The sequence below is a fragment of the Canis lupus genome, chromosome 2 (assembly GCF_011100685.1).
Source record: "Canis lupus familiaris isolate Mischka breed German Shepherd chromosome 2, alternate assembly UU_Cfam_GSD_1.0, whole genome shotgun sequence".
Taxonomy (NCBI): domain Eukaryota; kingdom Metazoa; phylum Chordata; class Mammalia; order Carnivora; family Canidae; genus Canis; species Canis lupus.
Genome location: NC_049223.1, coordinates 55,271,686 through 55,287,073, shown reverse-complemented (window position 1 = coordinate 55,287,073; position 15,388 = coordinate 55,271,686). Strand labels below are relative to the sequence as shown.

Below are 15,388 nucleotides of genomic sequence, written 5' to 3'. Positions count from 1 at the left end.
ACGACGGAAGAAAGAAAGGGGATTGGGGGAGGACAAAAGAGAGGGTGGGGAAGGCCAGACGGGGCCTGGGAGCACAGCGTGGGGCGGCGGGGGTGACGGTGGGGTCGGAGGGGGACAGCAGGGGCAGCGGGAGGTGGCAGGAGGATGGTGGGGGGACAGCGGGGGGACGGCAAGAGGACAGTGGGAGGACAGCAGGGGACAGCGGGAGGACGGCGGGGGGACAGCACCAGCCAGAGGGTTTCAAAAGCCGGTCCCACAGTTTGGCGGCAGTGCCCTTGGGACACGAGTTATGCAGCGTCAGAGCCGTGGCTTCTTCATCCACCGACTCAAACGAGGGAACAGGCTGCGGGTGGGCCAGGCCACGGCCTGAGCACAGCCTCTTCCAGAACCTTCCCTTGGGGCTGATGCCACAGTCCCAGGGAAATCAGGATGGAGCCAGTGCCGTGGTATTTTTTTTTCTTTTTATTAAAAAACAAATTAAATAAAATAGCCATCAGTTTTCCAGAAAACGGAAGCGGAGTGCACGGCTCACGGCGCGGCAGGCCCGGAGCCCAGGGTCGGCGTCGAGGCGGCCGCCGTTTCCTTCTCCTCGTACCTGGGAGGCAGCTCGGGGGGTGGGAGGGTGTCGGGGGCCGCAGCAGCCCCGGAAATGGTGTATATGGATTCGCCATGCGCCTCGGGGGCCGCGCCCTGGCGCCCAGGAGCTGGGGTCCGACTGAAAAGGAGGGAGAAGGGGGGACAGGTCGGGCCCCAGGACGCACCTGAGAGCGGCGCTCTCGGCCAGCGGCGGCTTGTGCGCCTCTGGGGCCACGGTGACACGCACACCTGGGTGCCCTCCCCCCCCGCCCTTCGGGTCACATTAGAGACCTCACCCCACTGCTGCCCTTGTCATGGGGGAGTCTGCGGGGAGCCTCGTCTGGCCTGGGTTCAGGCCTGGTCTCCGCAGGCTACTGTGGGGCCGCGGGAGGCAGACGGAGGCCAAGGCAAATGGGTCAGGGGGCCAGGCCCGGGCGGGAGCTTCCAGAACACACCACCTGGACCAAGGTCCTAGCCCCCGAGCCCCTTGTGCACCTGCGGTGGGCCCCGCTCCCCCTACTGCAGTGACAGAAATCACACGGCGGCGGGGACCAGGGCCGTGGGTAGGCTAACAGGCCTTCACCGAGGGCTTGGGGGAAGCTCATGGTCGGAGAAAAGAACATAAAAATCCCCCAAGAGGATCACGCAGCCGTGCAGAGCCTCCGTCCACCGTCCAGGCAGGACGATCCCATCTGTGCCCCTGCAGCCCAACCCCCCGTTTGTCGTGCAAGAGGAATGCGGGCCTTCAGACGTGGAGGGGCGGGTGAGGTGGCTGCCACCCCAGCCCTGCCCGGGTCCTACTCCCAGGGCACCCGGGGCGGGGGGGGTCCGCGGTGGAGCCTCTGCCTTGGACCCAGGCCGTGACCCCGGGGTCCCAGGATTGAGTCCCGCGTCGGGCTCCCTGCATGGAGCCTGCTTCTTCCCATGACCCCCATGTACGTCTCCCCGTGACCTAACGTGGCAAAGCCCAACATGGCCCAGGGCGCCCCAAGGCCCGGCTCGGGGGCTCAACACGTGGAGGATCAGCGCAGCCAGGAGGACCTCAAGATGCCCGCACAGGGCTTCACGCTCCACCCGGTGCAATCGCTGTTGTCATTTTTAATGTATGCGCTGCCCCAGAGTTTCCTGAAGGGCGCTCTTCTGCGAAGGCCGTCCTCCGACAGAGCCCCCGGCCTCTGATGTCTGCGCCTGCAGCCTTACAGACCTCACCCGGCCTGGGCTCAGGCCTGAACACGTGAAACGCGCCTACTCGTGAAGTTCAAATGCAGAAGTCTTACCCATAGTTAAAAATACTGTAATACGAAGGTGGATTTTCATCTAGACGCAAACCGTCAGCCCCAGGACTTCGAGTCGCCGCAGGAGCCGAGGACTCGGGAAAGTAGGGCGGTGGCGGCGGCGGGAATAGGATCACGGCATCACCTAGGGAAACAGCATTCCAGTGAGCACGGCCGAGGAGCAGGTGCACAGCAGCAGGAGCAAGCGGGTGAATGATGCATTGGGCCCGTGAATATAAAAGGTCAAAACACCTAGGCTACCTCCGGAATTTAAACGTGCGCCCATCGAATGCGCAGGGGCGGAAAGTGAAGGTGGCCCGGGGCGGGGCGATGGGGGCACTGGAGTGAGTGTTCAATGGGGCACTTCCTCCCTGGCGAAGAGAAGCTTCTAGGGGCACCCGGGGGCTCAGTGGTGAGCGTCTGCCTCTGGCCCAGTGCGTGACCCCAGGGTCCCGGGATCGAGTCCCGCATCAGGTCCCTGCATGGAGCCTGCTTCTCCCTCTGCCTGGGTCTCTGCCTCTCTCTCTGTGTCTCTCATGAATAAATAAAAACAATATTTAAAAAATAAATAAAAAGAAAAAAGAAGCTTCTAGAACTTGATAGTGGTGATGGTTGCAAACACTGGGAAGGTGCTTAATGTCACTGTACACTGAAAAATGCTTAAAATGGTGAATTTTATGTTACGTTGACGGCACCACAGTTCCTTCCAGCAGCAAACTAGTATTTCCTTTTTCTTTTTTAATAATTATGTTGTTATGATGAAGATATTTTTAATATTTTTTTAATTTTTTATTTATTTATGATAGTCACACAGAGAGAGAGAGAGAGAGGCAGAGACACAGGCAGAGGGAGAAGCAGGCTCCATGCACCGGGAGCCCGACGTAGGATTTGATCCCGGGTCTCCAGGATTGCGCCCTGGGCCAAAGGCAGGGGCCAAACCGCTGCGCCACCCAGGGATCCCAAACCAGTATTTCCTGATGGGCCTGAGCTAGACCCCTCGGTGAAGTGCCCGCGTCCTCCGGGCGCCTCCTGCTCCAAAGCTTTCCTCATCCTCAACTTAAGATTTTAAGTCATCACCGCTTGGCAGTTGGAGGAAGTGCGGTTCTCCGGGCGGTGGGAGCCCCCCGGGGAGGAGCTGAGGCCCCCGGGTCACTGCCGCCCAGCAGGTGCGCCTCCGGGGCTCTTCCCACCCGGGTCACCATGCGGTACAGGCAACAGGCGCTCTCAAGGGAAGCTTGTTTGCCTTTGGCGGGTGGGCTGGGCCCTCGGCCTTTCTGTGGCCACGGTTCCCTCCAGACATAAGACACCCTTTGCACAGGAGACACAGACTCCACGTGCAAGCTCTAACTTGCACTCAGGTCCCCATACAGACCCCGCCACGGGGGCTGCCCAGAACATTCTAGACGTGTGGCAGCCCCAGTACGCGGAGGTTTGAGGGTACCTCTCTTCGGCCGGCGGCACCACAGGACAGCTCAGGAAACATGAGGGACAGACGACGGTCATCAGCGCCGGGGGAAGCGTCTGCACAGGGGTGCACAGGCCGCTTTACCGCTCCCGGGTTCCCGCCCGAGCAGGCACCGTGACCCCCCCATCCCCGGGCCCCACCTGCCGCGCCTGCCCTGCCCGCCATCCCTAAGTGCACCTGCCGCAGAAGCGGAGACTCGGGTGCTGCTGGGGACGGTGCTGCTCGAGGAGGGGCTCCTGCAGACGTCGGGGCACCCCTGCTCCCTGCCCACCCCGCACCCCGGCACCCCTGCCCACCCAAACAAAGGCACCCCTGCACCCCCCGCCGCACGCCCACATCCCCGCACCCCTGCACCACCACCTGCGCCCCTGTGCACCGACAAACCTACACCCCTGCACTCCCTGAACGCCCGCATCCCCGCACCCCTGCACCACACTCATGCCCCACACCAACAAACCTGCACCCTGGCACCCCCTCCCACCCCCACCCACCTGAACACAGGCACCCCCACACCCCCTTACCACCGACACCCCTGCACCCTGGCACCCCCATACACCGGCACCCCGGCACCCCAGGCACCCCTGAACAGCCGACTAGAGTCTCCAATGCACACGCCAACCTAAAGCCAGCTGTCTTCAGTGGTTGTGGGGGTTCATTCTGTTCACAGGCCCAGGCTGGCAGTGAACCTCCGGAGCAGGCCGGTCACCTCCCCCGCCAACACCCAAGCCCCAGGCCCCCCGCCCCTTGCCCGCAGTCCAGGAGGCCCGTCGGAGCCTCTGCCCATCAGCTCCCGCCGCCAGGCCCTGCAGCCCGCTCTCCCTGAGAGCAGTCCCATCCCCTGGGGCGCCCCTTCACTACGTCCTGCAGTACTGGAGGCCCCCTGGGTTGACAGCAGACGTCCTCCAGGAAGGGCCACCTCACACCCCTGCACCTGGACCCGGGACTCAGCGCCCAGCGCGCCCACAGTGGGTGGATCCTGTGTCTGCGGAGGAGGCGCACCCCCTCTGGGAGCAGCTGGACCCTGGGACTGAGCCCAGAATCGCCTCTATCCTCCAGTCCCTCGCAAGGGAGGGCCGACCGTCGAGGGACAACGCCTAGATTCTTATCCATTAGGTTAGAGGCAGGACTTCTGAAAATGTAAAGCCTACCCCGAACTATATCAAAGGAGACCAAGACGAGGAGTTAGGCTGCCAGGTTTGATGGAACTTACAGGGTTAAACGGAAAAGATTTTGCGTGATGGAGCGCCAACCTCGGGAGGAAACCCCCCGGGAGTCACTGTGTCCCTGCTTTCTGCTGCCCCCAATTCCAGCCATCAGGAGGGAGGCTGGACCCCACGATCCCCTGATCGCCACCCCAAAGGGCACACATCGAAATGCTCCCAACTCAGAACACCGTGAGCATCAGTGAGCGTATTTACTTGTCCCCTCCACCCCCCGTGTTCCCCAAAGAGGACTGAGCACATCTACACCATGGGGTGAGCCCTAAAGTCACGTAACAGCTCCCCGCAACACTGGGCGAAGGATGAAACCAGTGGAAACAGTTACAGCCCGGGGCCCGGGGGCCCTGGCCGGTGCTACGTGGGGCCATAGTACCTGTGTGCCCACCTGCCTGGGTTTGGATCCTGGCTCTGCCACTTGCTGGTCTGTGACCCTGGCAAGTTACGTGACATCCCTGCGCCTGGGTCCCTTCATCTCTAACATGGACGTACTGAGGGTACCTGCCTCACTGGGTTGCCGTGGGTGTGAAAAACTGGGAAGCAGCAGACCCCAAGGAGCACTTGGATGGGTATTTGGTCCCAGAGGGACCCATCGGTCTGTGTTAGCCGTTATTAATGTATAACCAATATTGCTGTGGTCACCACAAATATATAAATATGCAGTCGGCTGGGAGATTCAACCCCGGCCCCAGGATTTGTCTGTGAATCCATCTGCCCTCGTGCTCCAAGGTCCAAGGCCGGTGCCACGTGAGGCTGGCAGGCCAGGAGCTCCCACGTGAGCCCCGCTTCCTGCAGCAGGCAGCCTGGACCAGACGTCTCGCTCACCACGCTCCTCTGGTGCCTGCGTGGCCTCTGCCCCTAGAGCTCCCGGCCTAGCCCTTTAGAGGCCAAGGCTATAGCTTCAGAGCTCTTCCCTTGCAGAAGTAGGAGATTGGGGGGGGGGGTGTTTTTTCAAAAATGAGCAGCAATGGGGTTTCTCCTTTGTGTGAAACTGAGGCCAAGGCCGCTGGGGCAACAGTGACCCACTCTTCTGCAGAACCCAGAGAACACAGAAGTCAATTCTCGACATTCCGTGGGTGAAAGAAGAGACAGGTGCGATCACATTTCCTCTTTCTCTGTGCCACCGTTTCCAAGCTTCGCCTCCACCCCGAGGCCAAGGATAACGTCATAGAAAATGAACATTGTGGGAAACGGTGCAGATAGCCCTCGCCCCCAAAACACAGAAGATGGGCCGACTTGGGGATACAGAATCCTAGAACGCTAGCGCTGCCAGGAATCGTTGCAATGCTCATCTTACAGCCACAGAAACCAAAGCCATAAGAGGTTACAGACTTAGGAAGGACAGCCAGCCAGGGACATCCTGGGACGGGACCCCACACGTCCAATACGACGCACCCTAGGTACCAACGGCACTTGGCAGGCCTCCTAGGTGGCCGAAGGCTCCCAGGCTATCCTAGTACTTTCTCTCATGTTCCTCTTCATTTGCTCTGTGACCTCAGTCAAGGTCATGACTTCATGTCCCAAAGCTCTTGCTCAAGTAATTAATAAGGAAGTGCTAGAAGGAGATGATGAGCACGCACTAGGGTTCTCCTGCGGCTTCTCACGGCGGCAGCGCTGCGCACGCACACATGTGTGTGCCTGCGTGCATGTGTGTGTGAGAGGGACGGAGAGAAGAGAGAAAGTGGGCCAGAGCGAGGGCCACCCAGTGAAGCCCTGATGCAACCGCCACCGTGATACGTGCGAGCACAGGACCAACAGCCACGTACCTACGGTGACCTGGACAGGCTCCAAGCTCCGGATCTGCGGGTCCTCATTTTCGGAGGCATCCTGGCCCTCGTGCAGGTTGTTTCTCTTCACGTGGGCCACCACAAAGAAACACAACCCCATGAGTACAATCAGGGGCCCCATGATCTGCAGGGACAGGAATCCACACATCTGCGGCTCTGTGTCGGCAGAGTCCGTCTCGTTCAGCGCTTCCTGCGCCCAGTCTGAGCCACAGCCGGGGACCCAAATGCCCAGGATGCTGATGAGCATGCCACTTGTCAGGAACAGAAACCCAAAGATGAGGCACTGGACAAACTGGCGGCTCTCCCCACAGAGGAAGTCTCGGTCGGGGTCCGCCGGACTGCCCCGCAGGCGGCTCTCCCGGAGCTGAAGCCGGGCCCGGGAGCGGGCCAGGATCACAGCCCCCAGCCCTACCGCGGCACAGGCCGGCCCAGCGACCTTCAGCACCACGCTGCAGTCCTGGAAGATTCTGTACTGGCATGCCTGGAACCCAAAGATGGACAGCAGCACCCCCACACACAGCAGCATGGCACCAAAGACAAAAAGGAAGAAGATGAGCTTGCTGACGCACCTGTTGCGCTGGGCCCCGTCCGGCTCAGCAGCAGCCACGGGTGACATGGCCAGACGGCCCCTTGCCCAGAACAGGCGGGACAGACTGCCTTCCCTCCGGGGGTCTCACCAGCTCTGAAAATATAACCAGACACCAAATTAAGGTGGGCACAGGTGTCCTGACCCGCCCTGGCCATTTCAGAAATCACACTGGGATGAAATCACAGGGAGCAGAACTCCATGCAAATGATACAATGAGTTGGTCCATGAGTCAGAAGCACTGGCATTCAGAAACTCCTGAATATGCCATTTTACGAAGATATTTAAGAAGAGGAAATGCAATTACCAGGCACCTAAGAGTGTCTTTTAAAAAAAAAAAAAAAAGCAATGACAACAAAGCCCATACAACAAAAGTAGCTGGGTGTGGCTTTTCCTGTTATGAGTCTTACAAACTCACTTCCCTGGGCAAACAAAACAAAACAAAAAACCCCACAAAGCAATGGAGAGTGTGAGGGAAGAACTGCAGGGATTATTTCTGATTTACGGACGTCCCATGTTTCATCACAGCTGCTCTATTTCCAAATCGATAAATCTCGGTTCAGTAGCTAACTTCCCGTTTCCTGCTTCAGGCTGTGGCAGCTTTCCATTCCCTGTTTTCTTCTAAGGCTGGGACACCCGCCGGAGGCCCAAGTCCAGCCCTTTCCACGGAAGGGGAGGGCGGTTCGGGAACACGACACAGTGGGCTTGGTGGGTTTTAAGTTAACTCTGTCAAAATGTGACTCTTGAGTTCTCACACAGGTGCTGGGGCTGCCCGGGGTCTGAAATCTGACTGGCCCGGGGGGACCCTGGGGAGCCTGGCACCGCGGGTCAGGCGCAGCCTCTGTGTGTGGGTCACCTCTCACGTACCCTCCTGCAACGGGGCCTCGCACTTCCACAAAAACATTTAGGCTCAGTTAAAAGTAAGCAGCCGATCAAATCACCAGTTAAAAGCACTAAACACAACAGAACTTGACTTTGAAGGCAGAGTATAAGTGAAATCCAGTGGGGAGGCCCCTCCCATGAGATCACCCAAGGCTCCGCTGCTGTCACCATATAATCACAGGAACCCAAATCGGTGGTTACCAGTTGTCTAGTTTCTGCAGGTTGCCTTTATCACCTTAGGTAACCTGTCTTACCCTGATGGTGGGATATTTCACCAGGACCCTTCAAGTTGGGGCACTGGAAAAGACAACTCGTGTGTGAAGACCATTTGACTTGCTCAAGGGAAGAAAACTTATAATATTCCGTCTTTTGTATCCGTCATCATATGCAGGAGCTCAAGGTTGAGGCTGTAAAGCCAAGGCCCCCCCAGCAAACCCCGACCATGTCCGAGGAGGGTTGGTTTAAGTAAAGAGAACAAATGGCTGGTTGTAGACCAGGAAGTACTTTTCCAGGAAAAAGTGTAATGGTATCAGAAGGAAGTTGGAGAAGAAGGAAATATAGGAGGGAAATGAGCTTCCAGGTTAAACCTGGACAGACTGTGTGTAAGATGGGATAAGAGTGCCTGGGGGTAGGTGGTGGAGCCTCTGCCTTCGGCTCAGGGCGTGGTCCCGGGATCCAGGGATCAAGTCCTGCATCAGGCTCTCTGCAGGGAACCTGCTTCTCCCTCTGCCTGTGTCTCTGCCTCTTATGAATAAATAAAAATCTTAAAAAAAAAAAAAAAGATGGGATAAAGCTGAGACAGACACTTAAAATACTGCACTAATTTAAAAACCAGAAATCTGAGTCCTGTAATCTCTGTTACTGATTCCACAGATAAGGGTGATTCTCCACTACAAAGTCCTATCAGGAATTCATTGAATTCCTGGTACCTTCAACTCTGAAGCGAGTTCCAATGTCTTTATTTTTTTTAAGATTTTATTTCTGAGAGGTTATTTATGAGAGGAGAATTCATGAGAACACACAGAGAGGAGACAGAGAGAGGCAGAGACCCAGGCAGAGGGAGCAGCAGGCTCCACGCAGGGAGCCCGGCGCTGGTGGGACTGGATCCCAGGACCCCAGGGTCACGCCCTGAGCCAAAGGCAGTACCAAACCACTGAGCCACCGGGGCTGCCTGGCTTCCAGTATCTTAAGGCAAATTCCCCAAATACTGGTAAAGTAAGAAGAAGCCTAAAACTGGATCTGGAGCTCTTTTCCATGGACAAGCGGCCTGGACGGTGGCCACACGTGCGGCTCCCTCGTCCAAGTGGCCTGTGGGTCTGTCCGTGTGTCCGTGTCCCAGGGCGCACCCTCCACGGGTGCCAAGTCCAGGCTTTGCCGAATACCGACCTACCTTTGCTCTCCCCAGGCCAGGGCCCGCTCCGCAGCACCGCGTCCCGAACCCGCACAGCTCACCTGCCCGAGGCTCTGCTGCCTTGGGGTACAGGGGGGCCCAGAAGTCTCCCCAGACCGGGCTCGGCGCGCCGGCTCCGCAGGTTCGGCTCGGTCCTCCGCGGGGCTCCCCGCCCGGCCCCCGCCCGCAGCCCGGCCCGCGGGGACCCAGCGCTCACCTGGGCTGCGGCCTGCGCGACCTGGGCCCCGGGCGGGGCGGCCTCGGGGCGGCGGCCCTCACCGCACGCTCCCACCTGCGCGTCGGGCCGCGGAGGGCGGGCCCCGGACTGGCCGGCGGAGGCGGCGCCGGGAGGGCAGGGCGGGGCGGGAAGGAGGGGGGAGCGGGGAGGGAAGGAGCGGGGAGGGGGGGCAGGGAGGGGGGAGCGGGGAGGGAGGGAAAGGGCGGGAGGGGGAAAGGAAGGAGTGGGGAGGAGGAGGGAGGGAGCGGAGAGGTAGGGAGGGAAGGAGTGGAGGGGGGAGCAGGGAGGGAGGGAAGGGGCGGGAGGGGGGAGGGAGAGGAAGGGGAGGGGGGAGCAGGAGGGAGGGAAGGGGGGGAGGGAGGAGGGAAGGGAGGGATGGGGGGGGAGGAAGGATGGGGGGAGGGGAGCAGGGAGAGAGGGAGGGAGGGAGGGAGAGGGAGAGGAGAGGAGAGGGGGGAGGGGGAGCAGGGGAATGAGAGGGAGAGGGAGGAGGGAGGGGGAGGAGGGAGAGAGGGGAGAGAGGGAGAGGGGAGGGAGGAGAGGGGAGGGAGGAGAGGGGAGCGGAGGAGGGAGGGGGGAGGGAGAGAGGGGAGAGAGAGGAGGAGAGGGCGGGGAGGGGAGGGAGGGAGGGGGAGGGAGGGAGCGGAGAGAGGGGAGCGAGGGGAGGGGAGGGGGGGAGGGGGGGGGGGAGAGGGAGAGAGGGAGGGGGGAGAGAGGGGGAGAGGGAGAGAGGGAGCGGGAGAGAGGAGAGAGGGGAGAGGGGGAGGGAGGGAGCGGGAGGGAGGGAGCGGGGAGAGAGGGAGCGGGAGGGAGGGAGCGGGGAGGGGGGAGCGGGGAGGGGGGACGGGGAGGGAGGGAGCGGGGAGAGAGGGAGCGGGGAGGGGGGAGAGCGGGAGGGGGGACGGGGAGGGAGGGAGCGGGAGGAGAGAGGGAGCGGGGAGGGGGGAGCGGGGAGAGAGGGAGCGGGGAGAGAGGGAGCGGGGAGGGGGGAGCGGAGAGGGGGGAGCGGGGAGGGAGGGAGGGAAGGACGGGGAGGGAGCCCGACCTGGCCGCCTCGGGGACCGAGCGCGCCCGGAATCCGGGGAGAAGGAGCGCCCGCCCTCCTGGGCGCGCAGCCTTGGGACGTGGGGGGCGGCGGCGAGGGGCTCCGGGGTGCGCGCGAGGGCTCAGCCGGTCCCTCTGGGCGCTCAGCCGGTCCCTCTGGGCGCCCGACCCGGGTGCGGGGGGCGCAGCGCCCGCTGGGGCCCGGCGACCGGGCGGGTGGGTCCGAGCCCGGGGCAGGCCGGCTCCAGCGCCGCCGCAGGCCCTCGCGGGGCCGCCCCCCTCTCCGCGCCGGGCCCCCCTGCGGCCCCCGGGTGCCCGCACAGCCCAGCCGGCCGCGGCTCCCCTTCCCGGAGCCCGGAGCCTTGGGATGGACTCACCTGGCGCCGCGTTACCTGGAACCTGCCGGCCCGCAGCAGAGGTCGGGGCGCCGTGGCGGGGAGTCGGGGCCCAGCCCGGTGCACCTGCGCGGGGGGGGGGGGGGGAGGGGGGGCGCGGTGAACCGGGAACCTGCCGGCCCGCAGCAGAGGTCGGGGCGCACTGGAGGTGAGTCGGGGCCCAGCCCAGGTGCACCTGCGCGGCGGGGGGGGGGGTGCCGGGGACGTGCCCGCCGCAGCAGAGGTCGGGGCGCCGTGGCGGGGAGTCGGGGCCCAGCCCGGTGCACCTGCGCGGGGGGGGGGGGGGGGGGGCGCGGTGAGCCGGGAACCTGCCGGCCCGAAGCAGAGGTCGGGGCGCACTGGAGGTGAGTCGGGGCCCAGCCCAGGTGCACCTGCGCGGCGGGGAGGGGGTGCCGGGGACGTGCCCGCCGCAGCAGAGGCCGGGGCGCACTGGAGGTGAGTCAGGCCCAGCCCGGGTGCACCTGTGCGGGGCCCCGGGGACGTGCCCGCCCACTTGCCGCCGGCCTCACGCGCCTCCCGGCAGCTCCGCGCACCGCTCACCACTTAATGCCCATCACTTTGAGCGTCAGGAAGTGCGAGCACCTTGCGCCCCCCCCCGCCCCCCCCCCGCCCCGTTCATTCAGCAGGTGCTCCCGTGGGCCTCACTACAGGTAAAGAACGAGCTGCTCATTCTCCCCAGGGGGAGAGGAGCCGCTCTCCGGGTCAGGGAGGCGACAGGGACGTCCCTGGGGCTCTGAGCACTGGGGGGGGGGGGGGGGGCGGGGGTCGAGCCTGGGTTTGGGGGGGGTGTCCTGCATGGGACTTAGTGGGGCGCTGGTCCCAGAGGCCGCATGTGGACTTTCCCACCAGCCACAGCCCAGGCTCTGACCACCTCTGCCCTCGCTGCTGCTGATTGTCGCCCTAGTGGACCACACTGACACCCTCACTCTGTGCCGGCCTCTGTGGTACCATGTTCCCTACACCCTTGGTTCTTCTGCGTGTTCCCAGCAGCCCAGAGAAGGCGGGAGACAGAAGAAGATGGGAGAAGGGGGAGGCTCAAAACCAGGCAGTTTTCAGGAGAGGAAACTGAGGCCCAAAGGCAAAAATTGACCTCACAGCTGATTACCGTGGAGCAGGGGCCTGAACCCATCGCTCCGCCCAGATACACCTGTCACCCAGAGGACACGTGCTGCCACAAACTCAGAAAACGACTTTTTAATCATATGGCTTTTTTTTTTTTTTTAAAGAGACAGAGAGTAATTGTGTAAGAATAGGGCAGGGGCAGAGGGACAAGGAGAGAGAATCTGAAGCAGGCACCGCGTGGCACCCTGAGATCCCCGTGACCCTGGGATCCTCACGACCTGGGCCGAGACCAAGAGTCGGATACGGCACCCACGGAGCCACCCAGGCGCCCCTATTAGGGGGCTTTTTCATCATTATAACAATATAGATACTGCATCCCGAGGATGTTGTGCGTCTACGTGGAGATACCCTGGTCAAGTGTCAGTGAGATGAGGGTGGACCTCAAGGTACACCTGGCTGACGCACGGGTCACCAGCAGCAGTGATTGCACAACAGCAGGGGACAGCGAGCTTTCTAAGAACACAGGCCCTGAGTAGAGGACGTGTGCTCCCCACACAGGCCTGCTAACAACTCTTGTACCAGAGGGCTCCCGTCTCCCTTCACACTCACGCTTTCCTTCTCCCAAGTTTGAAACTCAATCTCTCGGCCGCGTCACGCGCACGGGTCCCCCAGGAGCCTGTTGATACAGCTGCCCCCGTGGTGCCACATGACTGCAGGCTGGCCACACGTGACGGACTTGAATGTGCTGGCACCAAGGACGATCAGATTAGCCTCCGCTTGGCATATCTGTGGCCTGGACGGGTGGCCTTGCGGGGCCTGTTTGACTAAGTTAAAATCCCTGGAACCCGGTCGTGGGCCAGGTGTGGAAGGCATAGCCGGCGCCTTCCCGGCGCTCATCCCGGGGGCACACCTCCCTCCAGGCGCGAGGCCGAGGGACCCCTCAGTATGGAAAACCAAGTGGCCTCTCCTAGCCCATGTGGCCGAGAGAAATAGCATCAGAACAAGCTCTGAAAAACGGGCGGGTGTGAACTGAGGCGGGAACACGGACGGAGCCGCGGCGTGCGTTCATTGATTCGTGGGCAGACGTTCACGGAGGCCGGCCCTGTGCCAACCAGCGGGCCCCGGCATCCTCTGCCCTCGCGGAACTTCAAGTCCGAGGAGGAGGAGAGAGGCCGTGAAGGAAACGTGGAGAAGGCAGCGGGCGCCGTGGGGAATCGTGGGAGGCGTCGGGGAGGTCCCGCTCCGTGTCCCCCAGGCCACGCGGAGCTGAGGGGTGGGAAAGCCAGCCTGCTGGTTATCTAGGAGGCCGCGGCGGGGCAGCTCTCCAAGAACCGGCGATCGATCGTATGGATCGTATCGTAAAACTATCACAGTGACAGTTCAGTTGAAGAAAGGAAGGGCTCAGACACAGGAGAAAGCAAGTGCAAAGGCCCTCAGGCAGAAGCAGGGAGGGCCTCTTCAAGGGAGACTAAGCGGCCAGAATGACTGGGTGAGCAGGGGAGGAGGGATGGGGAGGAGGTCAGAGAGGAAAGGCGCCTGTGTGTGGCTCTGTGCACCAGATGGCCTGGAGGTTCGTGGGCCATCGTAAGTACTGGGTGCGAGGAGGAGTCTTTGGAGGGTTGTTTGTTTTTTTGTGTTTGTTTTTTTAGCTAAATATGGTCTGACTTATTTTTTTTTAAGGCAACAGTGGCCTCCAGGTGAGAATGGTGTGAGGAGGGGCGAGGGTGGCAGGAGGCATGTAGGAGGCTGTTGGGGTGACCAGGGTGACCCAGGAGGGACACGGCTGCGCTTGTGTCTGGAGGTGAGAGTGCAGCTGACCTCCTACATCTCCAAGAGGGAGCCCTTGGGCCGCATGTGGGTTTTGGGCCCGAGGAGCCAGGAGGATGATCCCAGTATTATTCAGGACAGGGAGGGGGCAGGACAAGAAGCTTGGACTGGTGGTGTGAGACGGCCGGTGGGGGAGCTGAGGGGGCTGTGGGGGAACCGCATCCTGCGCTCCGTCCAGGCCCACGTTCAGGAATGCAGGATTTCTGATGTCTGCGGGTGGCTGGGGCGGGGGCGTTGAGGGGGGTGAGTTCCTGCTGGTGCAGGGGCCTCAGGAGCACCCGTGTGTCCTCCACTCCCACAGGACCAGGATGACACCTGCCGGACACTCCCTGGCGCACCTGCCAGGCTGAGCAGTGGCTTGGGGCGCTGCAGGTTGGCCTGTGGGGCCCGGAAGGCAGGAAGACAGCTTAGCCACCCAGCGTGCCACCCTCCCGTTCCCTTGTCCCTTTTTGGCCTCCTCTGGTTCTGCCCCCAGGAGCGTGCATTCCTGTCTCGGGTTCCTGATGTTTCCCACCACTCTGCTGAGGCCGGCGTGCAGGGATTGGCCGTGCAGGGCTCGATTGCGGGCCCCGGGTGCCCCCGAGACGCCTCTGACCTCCAGGAAGCTGCGGCGGCCCAAGCAGCTCAGGGTCCAGGGCTGGTCACTCGGTCACAGCCCTGGGTGGGACTCAGGCCGGGCCTGATGGCTGGGCCTCGCCGCCTGGGCGGGCTGGGGCTGGGGCGGGGGCTTCGTGTCGGGCCCCTTAGCCGCTGGTGCAAGCGTGGACTCCTGCAGGGTCACTTTCTTGAGGGAACAGGACTGCGGATTCCACTGGGGGGGGGGGGCGGGGAACGGGATGCGAGCTGTTGTTTCAGAGACGTTGGACTGGCCGCGGCCTGGGCGGAGGCTCCAGAGCACGGGGTGGAGCCGGCTGGGGGAGGCGGCAGGAGTCGCCCGACGTGTCGTGTCTGGGCTCCTGGCAGCTTGCACGGCTGCCGTCACACACCTGGCGCTGCCCGGGCTGCAAAGCACAAAGCCTGTCCCCGCAGCGAGGATAAAAGGGGCATGAGTGGACCTCATCTGGAGGCTGGCTTTGCCACCTGCGGGACCGTGGGGCGGTCAACGAGCTTTCCGTGCCTCCACATCCTCCTCTGTGATGTGGGAACGAGCGCGCCTACCTCCGAGTCCGTCTTGGAGAACAGATTCCTGGCACGTGACGGGCCGGCAGTCGAGGCCCGTCCAGCCCGACGCCTCCTCGCCGCCGCGGCTCCTCCCGGCCGCCCTCTGCCGCGGGCCGAGCTGACCGGGCCCTGGGGAAGGTAGACGATGGACGACGACGAGGGAGATCGGGGTGCTCCCCGGCAGCACAATGAGTCCCGGCGTCACCCGACCGCAGCACATTGTCCCAGTTGTTTCCAGGAGCCCTCGGGGCGTGTGTGGCACGTGGTCTCCACCCCCAGCCGTCCAGGGTCACCCTGTCTGCCCGTCCTTTTGTCCCTGCTCCTCCCTGGCCCCCGCCCAGCGCTTCCGGAAGGGGCCTGGGGCTGCAGGCGGCCCTGGAGGGGTACATGGGGACCCGGTGGGCGCCGGGCCCTCCCTGCCAGCCCCCCCGCCCCGATCCACCTGCGCGTCTCAGCCCCTCTACCCCCCCCCCCCGGGGTCTGG

At 62.5% G+C, this 15,388-nt stretch overlaps 1 protein-coding gene across 4 annotated transcripts; it reads right to left on the bottom strand.

Annotated features, from left to right (window-relative positions):
* Positions 1-444: 444 nt before the first annotated feature.
* TMEM171 (transmembrane protein 171) lies at positions 445-11,244 on the bottom strand. Of its 4 annotated transcripts, XM_038530822.1 has the most exons (5): positions 11,226-11,244; positions 10,837-10,920; positions 6,299-7,001; positions 1,854-1,995; positions 445-715 (listed from the first exon to the last, which is right to left on the bottom strand). In XM_038530822.1, exons 3-5 carry the CDS (start codon positions 6,933-6,935, stop codon positions 529-531), a joined length of 966 nt encoding a protein of 321 aa, XP_038386750.1. In that variant the 5' UTR covers positions 6,936-7,001; positions 10,837-10,920; positions 11,226-11,244; the 3' UTR covers positions 445-528. The 4 variants fall into 4 exon arrangements, with proteins under 4 accessions (XP_038386750.1, XP_038386748.1, XP_038386749.1 ...); XM_038530820.1 differs by lacking the exons at positions 10,837-10,920; positions 11,226-11,244 and adding an exon at positions 9,395-9,496; XM_038530821.1 differs by lacking the exons at positions 10,837-10,920; positions 11,226-11,244 and adding an exon at positions 9,240-9,378.
* Positions 11,245-15,388: the final 4,144 nt, after the last annotated feature.

Coding starts and splice junctions, on each gene's coding strand:
- TMEM171 (XM_038530822.1), bottom strand. CDS start 6,935: ATGTCACCCGTGGCTGCTGCTGAGCCGGACGGGGCCCAGCGCAACAGG. Junction 1,996..6,298: donor GCCTGTCCAGGTCACCGTAG/GTACGTGGCTGT, acceptor CTGTTTCCCTAG/GTGATGCCGTGATCCTATTC. Junction 716..1,853: donor TACAGTATTTTTAACTATGG/GTAAGACTTCTG, acceptor CCTCCTTTTCAG/TCGGACCCCAGCTCCTGGGC.